This window comes from Colias eurytheme, chromosome 5 (genome assembly GCF_061535395.1).
Source record: "Colias eurytheme isolate Ceu_HAF_F1 chromosome 5, ilColEury1 Martin Lab GWU primary, whole genome shotgun sequence".
NCBI classification, from domain to species: Eukaryota; Metazoa; Arthropoda; class Insecta; order Lepidoptera; family Pieridae; genus Colias; species Colias eurytheme.
In genome coordinates, this window is record NC_142984.1 from 1,884,992 (window position 1) to 1,903,838 (window position 18,847).

Genomic DNA, 18,847 nt, shown 5'->3' on the forward strand with positions numbered 1-18,847 from the left:
AAATACCTCACATCCGGAGCTTTAAAAGCTTAAACTTAATTTTGCATTTCTCGATTGAATTTTCAAGAGATTATTAATTTTGTTCGATGTGTTTTTTGAATCATCGTTAAACAAATTGATCTAGATGATAATTTGTTTTGGATGCGATCTTTTTCCAAAAAAGTATGGGTTTTTCCAGCACGCTATACTTCTAAAATAGCACCACTATTCATGTAGTATAAATGTGAGAGTCCATAATATGTTACGAGACCATAGACAAAGCAGCTTCTATCACATAAAAGTATCTAGAAAACTTGTTTGTTTCCTCTACGTTACAAAGCGCAACCTGTCTTCATGTACATGACACATGCTTTCTATTTATCAATGGAGTTTTTCATCGGACACAGGTGGGCGTAGACTCGCTGGGGGTAACAATAATATTCATTATGCCACTTCCTACATCAACGTCACGCCGACAAAGCGGCGCATAGACAATGGAACACGGACAATAGAGCGAACTAGAGCGGCGTTGATAAGCGTGTGTGGGTAGCATTGTGACGTTCTATTCAATTTGACATAATGTAACGGTTTTCTTGAATCGACAGATGAGGGCTGAAGTTGACGTTGTTTTTACAGCAGTAGGCATTTCATGGCATAATAGAAATAAAGTGAAGTCCCATGTCCCCTAGTGGGGTAAGGGGCAGATGCATTATACATCTGTTTCACTGATCGATTTTCTTTAGGGACAAGTCGGTGATCAGCCTTCTGTGTCCTGCCAGACCGAGACATTTTTTTTTCTTCGTCTCCACCGGGAAGCGAACCCAGGACCCCTCGGTGTTACGTTCAAGCGTCAACCACTGTACCAAGGAGGCGGGCAAGATAATAGAAATACATTGGGATATTATTCGTACTTTTGAATTATGCAGTTCCAGTTTGTAGATAGAACAATAAAAGGTTTTAAAAATAAACCAAAAAAAAACAAATTATTGAATTTCAATTTAGCGATTAAATAATAGATTGTAAATACTGAAAGTTGACTGAAAGAGTAGAGAAATTGGCGATTCCGCTAAGGAATTTTAAATTCATTGGATTAGCCAAATTTTTGGCATGTCGATCTCATCTACCAAATACGGTTCAAAAATATAGGTAAATAAAAACTAGAAAGGTTCGTCGTACCATAATTTTAATTCCCTTTTATAGACTGTTTGTATTAAACTATAATTCTATGCTCCTCAATTAAGGGTCGTGAATTATATCTACCAACGAACAGTAACAGAGTTACAGAGTCATTAAATTAGTGTTTATTTTGCTTGTATAAACTACTAGCTTTCCGCCCGTGGCTTCGCCCGCGTTTTCAGAGAAAAACCCGTTCCCGTAGGATTTCCGGGATAAAACCTATCCTATATCCTTTCTCGGGTATCAAAATATATCTATACCAAATTTCATGCAAATTGGTTCAGTATAGTTCAGACGTGATTGAGTAACAGACAGACAGACAGAGTTACTTTCGCATTTATAATATTAGTATGGATTCTCATTCATACAACTACATCATTAATAATACAGAGCTCCTTTAGTTTTATCTATTTAACTTGAACAAATTAAGGAATAAAATGGCTGTCCTATAGTTAAAAAAAATAAATTAAAACACAAAATTGTCTAGACTTGTCATTCATTAGAATAATTTTAATGGCTTGATATGAAACAATTAATTGAGTGTTAGTTAAAAGTGTGGCTATAAAAGTAATTTGTTTTATTTATAGCAATCATATTTCCCTTAAGGAAAGCTGATAATTAAACTAATGGACTCAACCTATATATAGCTCTACATTCGTATATTAATAGATATGGTACTGATTAATATATTTTTATTTTAAACTAGATTTCCGCCCGCGGCTTCGCCCGCGTTTGCAAAGGAAAAACCCGCATAGTTCCCGTTCCCGTGGGATTTCCGGGATAAAAACTATCCTATGTGTTAATCCAAGTTACCCTCTATATGTGTGCTAAATTTCATTGTAATCGGTTCAGTAGTTTTTGTGTGAAAGAGTAACAAACATCGATACATCCATACATCCATACATCCTTACAAACTTTCGCCTTTATAATATTGTATATTAGATGCTATTCAATTTAATTGGATATTTTTCCATTTTTATTGACGTCGTCAAGTTGTTTTAACTTCACTAACGTGGCCGTACATTTTCGCGGAAGTATCAGAATTAATGAATTATTCCTTATTTTCAAATAAACATCAAACGCACAAAGCAAACATTACAATTTTCATAAGTACCTATTAAATTTTTTTTTTAAACGCTAACGACAAAACGATAAACAAAGTCGATTTTTTCTCACAACCGATCGTCAACTCGCACTGTCTATGCATTCCACAGACATAATATTATGCATTATTGTCATTGTTTTTTTAACGGAAAATTAAATTCCTGTAGCAATTTAATACGTCAACTTCCCAAGCTGAAGCATGTCACTTAAACCGTTTAAAATCTTGTAATCAGGCTGTAATCCTTCCTCTATATTTAGAGTCCCTTGCAAGTAATCCGCGCGGGCCCGGGTCTCTATGTAGGCCACTGCTGACGTCACGATGGTGACCTACTTCCTATGCCATTGAAAGCAGACGCGCGTCAATGGTGTACCCCTCCCCTCTGGTCTATGGGAGGGGTCGGAATCATTAGCCATACATGAAAAATATGAAAACTATAACGCTACGTGCAATGCGTAAAGCGTAATTTTGATGACAGAAAAATTGTATGTTTAAAATTGCATAAATTATCTTTGTAGATCTTTAAATTGCCAAAATATAAATGCCAAAGGGGTCACACTTTAACATACAATTTTGAAAGATGGAGTAGGTAATAAATAAATAAATAATTGGTTTTATTCCGTCGTGTCTTTAGGTCTTTTATAAGTGTGAGAATATATTGGTACTTAGGTATGTACTTTGATCATGACTTAAAAGAAAATATATTGGGTAAAATCAATTTGATTACTTTATTACAGTATTTTAACAGTCATCAACAGGTAGAGGCAATGACTCTATCAAAGGTTATCAACCACTATTGTGCCAATTGTGTTTAATTAACAAAAGAAAGTTTGTAAAACTTTCAATGAGACCATTCTTAATTGAAATGTAATTTGTCGTAAAAATATAAACAAATATAAATGCCTATAATGGAAAAACTATAGAATTTGTATAGTAGGATTTTTCTGTGCATGTTCTGTGCTAAATTAAGTATTGTCATAATGAAAAATGATTATAATGAACTGAATGAGTGAACATATAAACATATGCTTTGAGGAAAGATTTGGAATTTTTTAGATACATAGTCATTAGTCGTTAGATTATAGTTTTTGGTGTTAATTTTCCTCATAGAATTGCCAGATTACGATTAAAATTGCAAGTCACTTTTTTAAACTGTAACGGTATCATTTTCTTCTTAAATAATGTTAGTTAAGAGTAGTTGTCTTAACAAACTTTTTGAAGTGAAACTTCTTTATCGGGGTTGGAAAAAAATTTAGTGTAACATTTTTGCGTTAAGCCGTACGCGTGACATTTTTGCGTTACGCCGTACGCGTGACATTTTTGCGTTACGCCATACTCGTGACATTTTTAAGGTCATAAAGAAGTTTCACTTCTTACGTGTGTACTCTAGTACACGCATACATTTTTTTTTTTATAAGCCATCGCTCGAATTAAAAACCGTCAATTTAAAAGCTGAACAAACCAATTACAGTTGTTATTAAGTAGATTAAACACACAATAGTCCAGTACTTATTGACACGTAAGCATGTTGGCTTCACGTTGCATTATAAATGCCGTGTACGCCCCGACATGAACTAACCTTACAAGTTACAACTTATTTCTGTCTATTGGCATTTCAAAGGAAATATCTCTATCGATATAGGCCAATTGTTGTGGATTTAGGAAAATGATAGGATATTTATCAACGTTTGAGACATTTTAATAGTAGTAAATTAGTTGAAACTAGAATAAACGAAGTTACCAAACATTTGGTGTATAAATATTTGATATATTTAATAGCTATTTTGAATAAAGTAGAGTCACAGATAATTATATTATATTGATTATTGTTTGTATGTTGTTTTATATAAAATTATAAAATTTGCATGCTGTTTTTTAATGACGGCTAAACATGTTGTACCTACTATAAGTAAAAATGTAACATCTAAAAATACCATGTTTAACGTAAATAAAGAATTATGAATTATGAATTATGAATTATGAATTATGATATATCGTGTATTGATTCTTAATAAGCTTTCTGTAATAGGCAATTACAGAAAGCTTATTAATAGCCCGTTTATTATTATAAATTACTCATATTTTTTACACAATATCTACACTAATATCATAAAGAGGAAAACTTTGTTTGTTTGTTTGTTTGATTGTAATCAATAGGCTCATAAACTACTGGACCGATTTTGATGAAAATTGGCGCAGATAATCTTTAGACTGTGAGAAAGAACATAGGCTACCTTTTATTGCGAAATATGTACCACGGGCGAAGCCGGGGCGGACCGCTAGTTTTCTATAAAATGGAGTATGTTGACTAAAAAAATTTCATTGTTTTGGAGAATTAAAATTTTTTGTGCTCGTAAAGCTTAATTTAAATAATAAAGATATTTTTAGAAAGATTTTTTATAATAGCAAAAGCGTCTACAAGACAAAAACACTCTACAAAACGAGACAAAACCATACAGAATATTATTAGTTTTACCGAAAATCGTTGTGAACTAGAATTTGGCAGTAAATATAGGTCAAAACATATTTACAATGGCTCTATTTATATCAAGTAAAGCTAAAATAATAGTCTGTATTTCTGTACACTGACAGAAATAAATGCGTAATTCTCCTTTTAACGCGCAGTGTTGCCGCACCGAAATATTTTGCAGCTGTGCATGTTCAGATAAACTGCTGTGATAGGAGATGGGAATTAAGATACGTGAAATGTTAGTTATAAATATGTGATGGTATAAAAAGTTCAAACTGGAATGGTTGTTAACATTTTTAAAGCTATTGCATAGCTTTTATCTCAGACTGAGCGCGGCGGCCGAATGTAAAAATTCCGTAACGAAAAAACTTAACACCCCCCACTGCAACCGGCACAGCGATGCGATGCCATGCCGCTTTACCGCGGCAGTCCTCGAGTGCCACACGTATTTTTTTTTCATTCACTTCATATACAGGAATTTAGCTGTTGTGTTGTCATAGAAATAGGTCATTATTAAAAAAATAAAAATGTGTGCGTGTACACACGTAAGAAGTGAAACTTCTTTATGACCTTATTTTTCAAAAAATAATTTACTATACTATGCAACTTTACAAAAATACGTCGAATCAAAGATGGCGCGTAGCGGAAAAATGTCACGCGTAACGAAAAAATGTTACACTAAATTTTTTTCCAACCCCGATAAAGAAGTTTCACTTCAATTATAATGTTGAATACCTCCTATCTAAATATCACGATATGTAAAAGAACGTTATTTTATGTAGATTTCGTATGATATTACTACGTACAAAATATTTTAAGCACTTTATATAAAAGTTCTCTATAAAAAAATGTGGAGAATTTTAATTATATTATTGATTCGCATCCATACTAATATTATAAATGCGAAAGTAACTCTGTCTGTCTGTCTGTTACTCAATCACGCCTGAACTACTGAACCAATTTGCATGAAATTTGGTATAGATATATTTTGACACCCGAGAAAGGACATAGGATAGGTTTTATCCCGGAAATCCTACGGGAACGGGTTTTTCTCTGAAAACGCGGGCGAAGCCGCGGGCGGAAAGCTAGTAATTCATAAACTATTAAAACTATTGATTAATTTAATTTTAAGTTGACACAATTAATTAAATACAATTGGTATTAATTTATTAAGCAGTCAGTAAGCTTGTTGCACTTGAAAATCTTCAAGTGTATCGAAATTTATGTTCTGGTTCTCTCTGTTCTCTCATCAGTGTTTATAGTTTTTAATGGAATGTTTTATTTCCCGTGAAAAAATTAACCAATAATAATAATAAAGTACTGCAACTCCGCTACGGCGTAGCAAGGTCCACGTAGCACTTTGCGTAGACGTTGTAGACACTACACATTGTATTTTGTATTAGGCTTATATCTTTGTAGACTATGGTGTAGACTGTAGAACCTTATGTAGAACACTAGAATGATCGAAATAGGTACCTAGAAATAAAATATATTTTTTATAATGAGTTGAGGATACAATGAAAATCAATAGTAAATTTCCTTTGAAAATGAGACAACGATAAACTTTATGTACGTTGCAGTATGTTCAAAATATCCCATAAATTTACCAAAGTGTATTTAAAATATCAAGTTAAGTGACGTTCAAGATGTAGCCATCTTGTAGTTCATCCAAACAACAATATTACCAAAAAATCTAAATTGAACACCGAATTTTACGAACAAGAACAGTGTTTCCTAAAACACAAGGCAGCTTACGCCGGCCCCTCCTTTGTTATCTATATTTAGTTTGTTTGTACTCAAGCAGGTGTCCTGTCAGTTCCGGCTCGACACTTTTGATGTTACTCGATAGTTTAATGTTCCACTTATTTCGTGTTAACTACCTATTGAAGTGATTTCGAGTGCGTACACTTCCTATATCCGTTTGAACGTATTGCAATAGTTTTAATTGCTTTTTTAAGCTTAATGCTAACTGGGGAGCTTTTTGAAGAGATTTAGGTACAATAAGGTAAGTTTCGACTTTACCTGTAGTCCTTTGAAACATAAACGTTTTCTTGTTATAAGAACTTCTTTGTTATAACCACTCAAAAAAACCATTTAATTTATGTTTGGTTAAATTTCATAGGAAATCAAGATTATCAGTATAAAAATAGAATTGCATTTCATGTCTTAAATATTTATGTACCAAAAACCTTAAATTATTTCAAGATTTATTGCAAATCGATAAAACAAAAACATAGTCTGAATTAATTACAATTCACAGACCAGCATGCAACTGAAATTAATTTTATTAAACAGGATTCATAATTTGATAAACTATTAATGTGTAAACTGTAATGTGTATCAATTATATGATAATTTATAATTCGATTAATCGACCCCAACATGAGGTTTTATGAATAAATGCGGGTCATCTATTGTAGAGTTGAAAGCTAATTTATGGTTTATTTGATGCATTTTATCATAGATTCAATAATGAATCAAAAAATATTAATCTTCATATATATAAATATGACTCGCAAAATGTGTTGGTAAGCGCATATCTCGAGAACGGCTGAACCGATTTCGATAATTCTTTTTTTATTATATTCCTTGAAGTACGAGGATGGTTTTTTATGTAGAGAAAACGTAAATATGTACCACGGGCGAAGCCGGGGCGGACCGCTAGTATTCAATAAATAAGACGATGCTCTCGAGTGTCAATATTTTGCAAGATACGTATAGTTATTTAGGTATCTAATATTTGTAAGAAAAGCTCTGAATCTTGTATTTAGGAACTTCTTATAACGACGATGTAGATACTTATTTGGTAGAGTCATGTTGGTTGATTGATCTTCTTATATATAAAAATGAATCGCAAAATGTGTTGGTAAGCGCATAACTCGAGAACGGCTGAACCGATTTCGATAATTCTTTTTTTATTATATTCCTTGAAGTACGAGGATAGTTCTTATGTAGAGAATTATATGAAATTAGAATTATTATATTATTATTGAATATTATGTACCACGGGCGAAGCCGGGGCGGACCGCTAGTAACCAAATGAAATAATGTTATAATTAAATAGACGTACCCATAGGTAATCAAATTATCTGAGACACAGTTTAATAAATAACAATAAGACAACTACGGATATCCACAATAATCAAGAAGCTAAAATTAATAAAAATTATAAGCAAGCTATAATGTAACATTATGTGTATCCCCACGTTAAACATTCCCTATTCCTAAACGCCACCGGGATAAAAGCGCGGTTGTCAAAAATTCGTACAGCGCGCGATTGGCTGGAGCTCGTGACGTCAATGCCGACCTCAGCCGCCCCCCCGCCGCCCGCACTCCTCCGAAGGCCGCACGCTTCGAAAAAATATTCTCGATTTTCGGATGGAAAAATTATTTGTATTATTACATTGTAAATTAGATATTAGGATGAATAAGTATGGTCATATTGCATATGTTAATATAGGTAGGTTAATGCAGGTAGCAATAGCTTTCGTAGCATACGAAGCTACCTATGAAATAATTATGTTTTGGAAATTTATGTATTTCTATAGTATGTATGTACACATATTTTATTTACGTTGCTATAATATTGCAGGCAATTTAAAATAAAATTAATTTTATAACAAAATTTGAGTGTATAAAATAACACTAGCATGTTGACCTAATTATTTGGTAAATAAAACGTGCCAATTAAGGTGCAACGTATGTTTCTCGACGAATGGTTAAATATATTTGCATATTAAAATAATGTTTCCAAAGTAAACATTAAATATACATGCATGCATCAAAAATCGGAGGGAAATATTTGCTGATTTGTGTCAAATTTCTTACAATGAGATTTAAGAAAGCTTCATCTATTGATAAAAAAATAAAAGCAATGTGCAATGATTCTTTAAACCTAAGCTTTAAAAATCTTATAATATAATAATAATAATAATTCATTTATTTATTCAAGTAACCAGGACTCATTTTGTTAGTAACAATTATTATCTTAAAAATTATGTTAGTAAAAATAAAATTTATTATGACTGCTAGAAATGTACTCCACCGCTACAGAGCTATCAAGGAAGCAGACAGTTTGCAGCAGTGGTTCACATACCAGCAGTCGAGCCGACTCGCTATACAGCGCATGATTTCATTAATATCCTTCTGTGTAAATAAAAATTATCTTATGCTTCTTTCCATGTTGTTTCCACCTATTAAATGTGGTTGCCCAATTTCCAAAATTGTTTTGTTAGTAGATAATGCAAAATGACTCAATTTATTGTAATTTTTATTCATATTCACGGTGTCGCGGTCATCAACCATTTATTAATAGTTTCTCAATATAATATAATATTATCACTACATTTTATTTGGAACAAATCATTAAAAATATTAGATGTAAAATTTACTTTAGTGTTTAAAAGCAAATCCATCATTCGCATAATATAATCAACAGAGAACAAGCAGTATTTAATGGTAAAAGTGATTTTTAAATATCTGCACGTTTTTTTCCAAAAAAGTTGGCTGCAGGACCGTGTAAAGAACGAACAAATAGTTAGTTGACATGATAGCTACAATCTCAATCAAGAAATATACAATCTTTTACAGAGACGTACCACACATCTATTCCAAAAATATTCACATTTATAAAAATAACTATGTACACATATGTACATATGTACCTACAAGAACAAACTTAAAAAACCTAAACAATTTCGTTAACTCAAAAGCGAAGACATTCATAACATCTCGATAAGGGCACGGCTCACGTGTTGCCGGCCTATATTTAACCGCTCTATTTAGAGCTGCTGAATCATTGCCTTAATTAGACTTATTTTCACACACCATCAAGTTCATATCCGTATACACTTGTGAACAAATCCACGATGTTTATGACGCGTTGATATAAAATTTAGGATTGTGAGAATCTATGATTATAATGTTAAAGTTTAGAAAATTAAAGGTATTTTTGAACTCAGGCTGGCCTTAAGTAATATTATAAATAATATGAGTTAGAGTATTATTATTATACAGTGCTCAGTAATTAGCCTTTTTTTTAGTAAGAAAATTTACTCTATTTTTTTACTCTCGGAAGTAAAAGTTCAAACATTCAATATTCATCATGCATGACTCTCCAAATATTTTCAGTTCTCATATTACGCATTTTTATTTCGCTATTAATTACTTCTTAAAGCTTTTTATTTGAATTAAATAATTAATTTGTTTAATTAAAAAAAAAGTATTCAGGCGTAATTTTTGTGGATACGAATATAGCAAACCTTGTACATATTATATGAGTAATGGTTTCGCTGATGGTAATGGTTATGAGCTATTAAGAGAGATAAAGTTCATTGGAGTTTACGCTTTTGGTGGTATTATTAGACATTCTGTAGAGCGGACTGTTTTCAATTTAAAATAAGGGGAAGTTGAGAGGATTGGAGGATAAGAAAAACAAAATATATAGAAAAAAATATTTAAATATCAATTAATTATCGTGGTATCTATTTAAATACAATAGTCGTGATTTAATAATTCGGAAAAGTCATAGGATGAAAATTTAAGTACATATTTTAAAAATGAAGGATTCATAAGATTGGTGTCTATAAATTATAAGAAATGATAAAAAGTGATTATAGAGAATATAAGAAAATAATATGAAGACGCTTTTCCTGGAATTGTAGTAATCGCACCTGATACGCCAGAGTACTGACTATAAAAAAAATCAAAACAAACTACAGAAATTAGAATGAGGCGTACACGATGCGCGTGAGCAGCTCCCCGCCCGCCTGACAAGTCGTCTGTAGTCCGCGTTTGTATTTGCTTTAGAGTGCACGCGTTGTGACATCCTGAAATAAATACGCCTCGTCATCCAAAGCACAGATCCCGCAAATATACAACCTCAACCTTTTCCACTACTTAACATTTCAAAACATCGAGCGTCGATGATCATCAAATAGGCTAATGCCCTCAGACTATTTCCATCTGTTTACTTTGGCAGGGGTGCTACGTTACGTGTGTCATAAACCTGTAATACTATTACCGGATAAATGGATTTGTCAAGGAGAAGTGTGGTGATTTTTTATTATTTTTAAAATGGCAACATGGAGGAGGTGGTGCCGCGCGGACTGCGATGGCGTCTGTTGCCGCTCGGCCCCGCCCCGAGGCTATTTAAATATATCGCGATTCGTGACGTATGAACGTCAGAACACCGCTAATACGTTTCCTTGATCCGTCCGCCGGTGCCCTTCCGCGTGAAGAACCTCGTCTTTATTGACAAGCGGGTAAAAATAGCCTTATTTGTTTTGTTTTGAGACGGATGTGAAAGGGCGCGAAATATAAACATAGTGTTGCTCTATATCGTTTCTATTTTGGTCGTGTTTTTGTGGAAATAAAGCAGTGTTTGATATGTGCAAATATTGACAATGTCCTGTGAAAGTTTAGTTTCTCAAGTGTCTACGATATTTTGCTCGGCGCTACGGAGGGGCGGATGGGTGCTGTGTTCACATAAGTGTGAGTTGTCATCTATTATCGAATAGTAACTACGTACATATTTAAGGAAATTGCATATCAAAATAGAAGTTAATTAAGACATTATAGTGCGAAGGTCTTGCAAGTTGCATACATTTTTACTGTTTATCTTGTAATCTACATTATCGCATTTCGGCTATAAAATATTACAGCTAAGTAATTTAATGAATCTAGAGTAGGGATTAGTTTTCGTTGTTTTGTTTTGTTAAATTGAAGAAAAACAAGAGAAGAATAACATATCAATCGTAAATAGGTGTTAATTTGTTGTTCATTACTTAGTTATTATTATTTATTTTTCGAATTATTAACAGTTGAAAATAAAAAAAGATTAGCCTGTTATGTAAAACATGAATTGAAACATAATCAAAACATTGGATGAATATTTGAACGGTCACAGTTTCAATAATAAATTATCTATGTGATATAAATTTAAATAAGTGTGATCGTCAAATATTTTAAAAAAATTTCATTAGTGCTACGTGAGTGCTACGTCATCTTTAATGTCTTTTTATCTGCTTTATGAAAATTACGTCATCACTTAATTTTAATACAGTGTCACCTTGTCACAAACTCATTTGAAACATTTTATTCAGAAGTGTACGATGATGATGAGCCGATTTTACAACTTCTGAATATGTTTTGTTTAGCTTATCGACCAGTTTAAATAATAGATGTCAAATGTATTAAAATATTACAAATACAAAAAGTATCAAATAGGGTATTTATTAGTTAGAAGTTAAACCAATCCTAAAAGTGTAAAAATGATACTCAATATAATATAATCTACCTACATTCGTTGTCATAGAGCCATAGTATAGAGTAAGTAAAAAGTAGAGACATCAAATATCGTATTAATATTGAAATGAATTAAACTGTTTTAGTTGCATTGATTTCAGATGCACTATTTGGAATGTATCGGAATCTAGGCAGCGAATGGTTCCTCAAAATTCCTTATGTTTCAGTGACCCGGTCATTCCCATCATTCCTATTCGTGAATTTTATACACGAAATGTGTAGTATTATGATTTAATAATTAATTACTTAATAAACGAGGCACATAAATATAACTGAGCTTTTTTGTGATAACCATATTATTTATTATATATTTTATGTCGAGTTTCTTCGACTTAAACAAAATCGTCAAAAAGCCTCTAGGAATACATATAGTTGTAACCTGTAGTTATTATATCTTAGTTTGGATGATAAGAAAAGTCACAACTCCAATTTGTTATTAATGACTGATTTTTAATCGCCACATTAGGTAGTATTTCTCTCCATAGCCTCAAAAATTTGTCTTAATAAAATCAAAAGCTCTGATTTAGCTTATTCTTTCATTATTGGCACTGTTGCCTGTTGGGTAAGGTAGCATGCTATAGCACTGAACTATGTCGATGACAAGGCAAATTTGTATTTGAAAAGAGAACAAATCACGACCTTTCGGACTTCTTAAAACATTAAAATATGTACCTATATTTTGTAAATATTATACAAAGGAAAAATGCACACACACCCGACCACGTCTTCGCTTTTCTACTTCCCAATTATGACAGTCCCGCTGTGTTGATCTTAATAGTATTTTTGTAACAAATTAAAATGTTTCAATTCTATGTGTGTACATATCGCTCAACTTCTTATAAGAAATAGGTGACGTGCGAAAAGTAGAACATACAATATGTAAATAAATATACGCGATAAATATTGTAAATTGGATTTCTATAATTTGCTACATAAAAATAAGTGAACGTTAATACAAAACAGTGCTTTTGCAAGCCCGCGTCTTAAAGTTTTAAAAAGTCGAGAAGCTTTTTCAAATGTCTTGTCGAGACAACATCCTACCTATACGTAGTCGAGATTCGTCTCTGAAACAAAAATATTTTTTCTTTCTTAAAACATTTAGTAATATCTCTGATAACGATATTGATGCAACAAGACGTAACATTCAATAATAACTCGATCACATTCGAAGTTCAAGGGTAATTTCAAAAACAGTTAAAAAAATATACCATAGACAATTCCAATTTCCAAAGTTGCTTCTATCTTTGTACAAGGGGCTAATAAATGTCGATTAGTTGGATGGAATGATTGCGAGCGTGATCACTGGCTGGGGCCGGGGCATGCGCGCCGCTATTGATCTCAACTCCGGGATGACCGCGCACTACCCACCTCTTATTTGTGCGCTCATCTTGTCTATGCTCTCGATTAAGATGTAACTGTAAATTATGTGTGTATTTCTCTTGATTAGGTTTTACTTTTGTTGTTTTGTACTGTATCTACAGGAGTTTTTATTTTTATTAAGGAAGTTAACATTCTTTGCTATCATCTGATTATAATATGTAGAAATGAAATAATGTATTAATTAATGAAACGATAAATTTATCATATTATAGTCTAATAAATGTATTCGACCTCTATCTTTCGTAGAGCCTACGATACGCTACGAAATAGAAACCTACGCAAGTCCTAACTCCTAACGCTTACTAATCAAAACTGTTACGAGATATTATATCCCTAATTCCTAATCCTGTTTCTAAATATGACTAAATCAATTTCTTATAAAACATCCTGTGTGAACGTAAGTAATTACCAAGTTACTTACCATTCACTTTACTTTAATTAATACTAGCGGTCCGCCCCGGCTTCGCCCGTGGTACCTACATGTTTAAACTATCCTATCTCTCAAGTTGGATCGAACTGCACATGGTGTGCGAATTTTATTATAATCGGTTAAGTGGTTTAGGAGTCCATTGAGGACAAACATTGTGACACGAGATTTATATATATTAAGAAGATTATGATGAAGTTAAATTTAGCTATATATAATGTTTCACTAGTTTTTTATTTATCTTAAACTAGCTTTCCTCCCGCGGCTTCGCCCGCTTTGTCTAAAACATAATAAATTATATACCTAAAAAAAACCTTATAAAACCTTCCTCTTGAATCACTCTTTCTATAAAAAAAAACCGCATCACAATCCGTTGCGTAGTTTTAAAGATTTAAGCATACATAGGGACATAGGGACAGAGAAAGCGACTTTGTTTTATACAATGTAGTGATACCAACAGTTTATCCATACTAATATTATAAATGCGAAAGTAACTCTGTCTGTCTGTCTGTTACTCAATCACGCCTAAACTACTGAACCAATTTTCATGAAATTTGGTATGGAGATATTTTGATACCCGAGAAAGGACATAGGCTACTTTTTATCCCGGGAAAATGACGCAATCCCGGAAATCCAACGGGAACGGGAACTATGCGGGGTTTTCTTTGACTGCGCGGGCGAAGCCGCGGGCGGAAACCTAGTTTACCATAAAAGGACTACGTTTACGTTTTTCAACTTTAAACATGAATGTACTTACACCTCTACAAGAAAAGTTCGATACTATGTTTAGTTTTTTCGTTCACCCAAAATATTCCCTGCCCATATCATTGATCCTAATCACCATACTAATGTACCCAATGTATGTTTCAGTGTGCAACTTCATAGTGCACGAGCGATGCGTGGGGCAGGTGGTGACGCCGTGCTGTGGGGTGGCGCCGAGCCTCATCAAGGTAATGTATAATTTACTATGTATTTGCTTGATACAATCATAGATATAGACAATCGTTTGTTCCATTTTCTACAAAAATATATATTTTCGATAAAATGTAGAGAAATTGTAAAGCACGTTTGGTTGTGTATTTACTTACATACTTACGATAATTTACAATTTTACCCAAATATAATCTACAATCCAGCTACTTCAGTTTTATGAACAAATTACATTTATATTCTTATTCTCTATAATTAACTAGTTAGGTACATTATAAATGATAATAGAACACAATAACTTATAATAATTTAAAAGCAGTATAAAATATTCATTGGACACAAAGCGTTACAAAATAAAAATGAGTTCGCGTGCCACGATTCCCTTGTTATACCCGCACATGCTCAACCAACCATCATGTAATTGATAGCTCTTCGAATAACACGCACTCCAGGGATAGCAGACTGTTGGTGGACATGGAAACATTAATAATGCTAATGTTATATTTATATTAGGGTTAATGCTCTAGCTAATTGATCGAAAAGATAACTCAAAAAGGTATTCATTAGTGTATAAATTAATTGACGATAACCACTCGCAATGAGAGAGCAAAATACTTTGACTTTTTTCATAAATTTCTTCAGTTGCAGTAGGTAGGTATAAAGCATAATTAAATTTATTAAATCTAAGTGCAAGTAGGTAATATTAATGAATATAGAGCTCTAGCTCTAGTTTTTTCTCAAACTTTGTCTAAAACATATCAAATTATCTCCTGAATTCTTCGACGAGAACCACTGTATTTTTTTTTTAATTGTACACAACTTGAAATTAAGTAGGAGCGTGAGGTTTTTTCGTTACGGAATTTCTCGATTCGGTCCCCGCGCTCAAGGCCCGCGATAGAAGCTATGCAATAGCTTGATAAGATACATACACAATTTCTTAAATAAGTGAACACAACACACACTATCCATGATTCTATTAAAAATACGCATCCAAATATGTTGCGTAGTTTTCGACAAACAGACAGCGGGAATCGGTTGGACACCCATGAGAACTCTACTTATATTCACAACAGCTCAACAATATCCTAAATACCGGGTGTTATCGTTAAGTGTGCACAGGCGATTATTCCGGAATACAAGTCAATAACTGCGTTAAAAACAACCGACTTCAAACTTCACTTGCAACATTTACAAATACAGACAAAAATGCTCATAAAATAAAAACTACTGGGCCTATCCGAATAAAATTTTTATGGGACCAATTCGACACCATCCCGCATCGAACAAAAAAAGAATCACGTAAATCGGTTCAGAAACCACGGAGTAATCGGTGTACATACATAAAAAAAAAAAAAACATACCGGCCGAATTGATAACCTCCTCCTTTTTTTTGAAGTCGGTTAAAAATTATTGCAGATATCAAAAAACTTTAAACTGATATCGAAAGCCCTTTACCTAATGAGTAAAATGACAATAATAACATTTTAAAAATAAAACGGGAAATATCCAAAAATTTTACACCAAACACTCCCATTACATACTCCCATTACATCCCATACATTTAGTATGAGATATGACTATCCTAAACATGTAATATGAAAAATTTTGTTTCTTTTTTTTTAATTTGTGCTTAAATTACTTCACAAATTTTAATAAAAATTCATTTAGAAACTGTAAATAGAGCTCGATGTGGAATACTAAATGGTATTCCAAAACGAGGACGTCATTTCGAACATTTGCTTTGAACACAAAATGTATGGAAAATTCCATGTATGGGAGGGAGTGTTTAATGTAACTTATTTGGATATTTCCCGTTTTATTTTTTTAAAAGTTATTATTGTAATTTTACTGATTAGGTAAAGGGCTAGCCCTTTACCTTTAGCTTTCGATATCAGTTTAAAGTTTTTTGACATCTGCAATGATTACGGAATAATCGCCTGTGCACACTTATCGATTACACCCTGTATATATACCAAAATGATTTCTTTATTTACTTCACTTAAAAAAATTGTTAAAATAATGTTTATCCAGAACCCGGTGGCTCACTGCTGGTCAGAGCCGACGCACCACAAGCGCAAGTTCTGTACGGTGTGTCGGAAACGGCTCGATGAATTGCCAGCACTACATTGTATGAGTGAGTATATTTATATAATAACATTGTAAATTTATTAATGAACTTAATAAATAGCGTTTTTGATACAATATATTTATAATTATTGATTGAAACTTGACAACTTTCTAGCGTCGTTCTAAATTACATAATGCTCACAGTTTATTTTTTTATACTTTTGATGCATCCAATAAGTAACAGAAAGAAAGAAATTACTTATTTTCATAAACAACTTAGTTATTTTTACAAATTTTCATTTAATTTTATTATTATTTTTATAGAAAACTGTGAACTCTACATATCGCCCGCATGAAAAGGAGAACTAATCATGTAATATTTAACGTTTACGCACACGTATTGCTAGATTGTTTGAATATTTTTATTTTCATGCTATACTTAGATATTATTATATAATACCTACATAATTTAATGTAGTTATGAAAATTCTTTTAATTCTCCATGATTAGTTAAATTTAAAACGCTATTGTATACGTCATGTTTTGCTAATGATATATCGCTCTGTTTATTTGTAGTTACTTATTTACAAAACCTATAAACAATCCTTACTTAAAAAAACAAAAAGCTATACATACATATTATAATGGTTACATGTAATGGTTTAATTCATTCACATCTAATTAACATATAGAGCTAGTGATTATCACTTAGTATACAACTGACTCTATGGTACATAATATGTGTATGTTTGCGCTGAAGTACTCCGTACGTTAAGTACATTGTGTTATAGTACGATTCAAACTTAATGGCAGCTCGAAACATCGTACGATTCTATGCGAAGAAAACAAATTTAGGTATTAGCGGGACGTGAAGGGTCCTGTGCGTACTCGCACTCCCACTTGCACCTAACTTGCGAACCCCTTAAGTTTGAATCGAACTGTATCTCTTACGAAGCATATGGTCTAAGATCCGAATATAGGTCGACCTGCACCGGCGTGATAATAGAATGAGACCAATTTTATAATAAATGTAGTCTATTAAAAAATCTATTAAAGATGGGTTGACTGAAAAAATCACGCCGGTGCAGGTCGACCTATATTCGGATCTTAGACCAATATGACTGTGTGCAGTATGCGAGTACTACGTCCACGGAGAATGCGTGGACTTCGCGGCAGCGGACTGCAAGGAGAACGCGACGTACTGCGCGGGCAGCGAGCCGCGGCACGTGCACCACTGGCGCGAGGGCAACCTGCCCGCCAACTCCAAGTGTGCGGCGTGCCGGCGGGCTTGCTGGTCCGCGGAGTGCCTCACCGGGTACCGCTGCGAGTGGTGCGGCAGCACGGTGAGTGCGCTTACAGGTGCGGTTGGGGGTACCGCTGCGAGTGGTGCGGCAGCACGGTGAGTGCCCTTACAGGTGCTACTTGAGGGTACGGCCAAAATATCCTGGTCTTCAAGACGAGGTGAATATAGGTACTTATTTGGGAAGCGCGTTCCACCTTAGGTCACTACTCACTGCTCTTCAACACTAGGGTGAACATACCTTCCTAGCCTTCTAGAGAAGCACGTTCCATTTTAAGTCACATCTTCACTTATCAGCAGGCCCGAAAGTGACGATATGGATGGTACGGCTAAAGTATCCTGGGGTCTTCAAAACTAGGGTGAATATAGGTACTTACGAAGGAAGCGCGTTCCATCTTAGGCCATATCTTCACTTCAGGCGAGATCGTGGCCAAGCGCTTACGTATTGCTCATAAAAAGTATATACTGATTATTGGTCAGGGTTTTAGAATTAGCGTTGACAGCACACAGGAACAATGAATTGCAAAGTGTATGAACTATTTCATTTTACATTATACTACCAATGTATTGCTCATAAAAAGTATATATACTGATTATTATTGGTCAGGGTTTTAGAATTAGCGTTGACAGCACACAGGAACAATGAATTGCAAAGTGTATGAACTATTTCATTTTACAATATACTGTGTGTTAGTTACTAAGACATAAATT

General features: G+C 33.4%; 1 protein-coding gene across 1 annotated transcript in view; it reads left to right on the forward strand.

Annotated features, from left to right (window-relative positions):
* The window catches only part of LOC149908299 (diacylglycerol kinase theta), a 33,974-nt gene that overhangs the window by 2,484 nt on the left and 12,643 nt on the right, over window positions 1–18,847 (forward strand). The window contains exons 2-4 of the mRNA XM_090101718.1: window positions 14,710–14,789; window positions 16,801–16,903; window positions 17,968–18,179. Of these exons, the coding sequence (XP_089957844.1) occupies window positions 14,710–14,789; window positions 16,801–16,903; window positions 17,968–18,179 (395 nt within the window). The remainder of the gene's footprint in view (window positions 1–14,709; window positions 14,790–16,800; window positions 16,904–17,967; window positions 18,180–18,847) is intronic.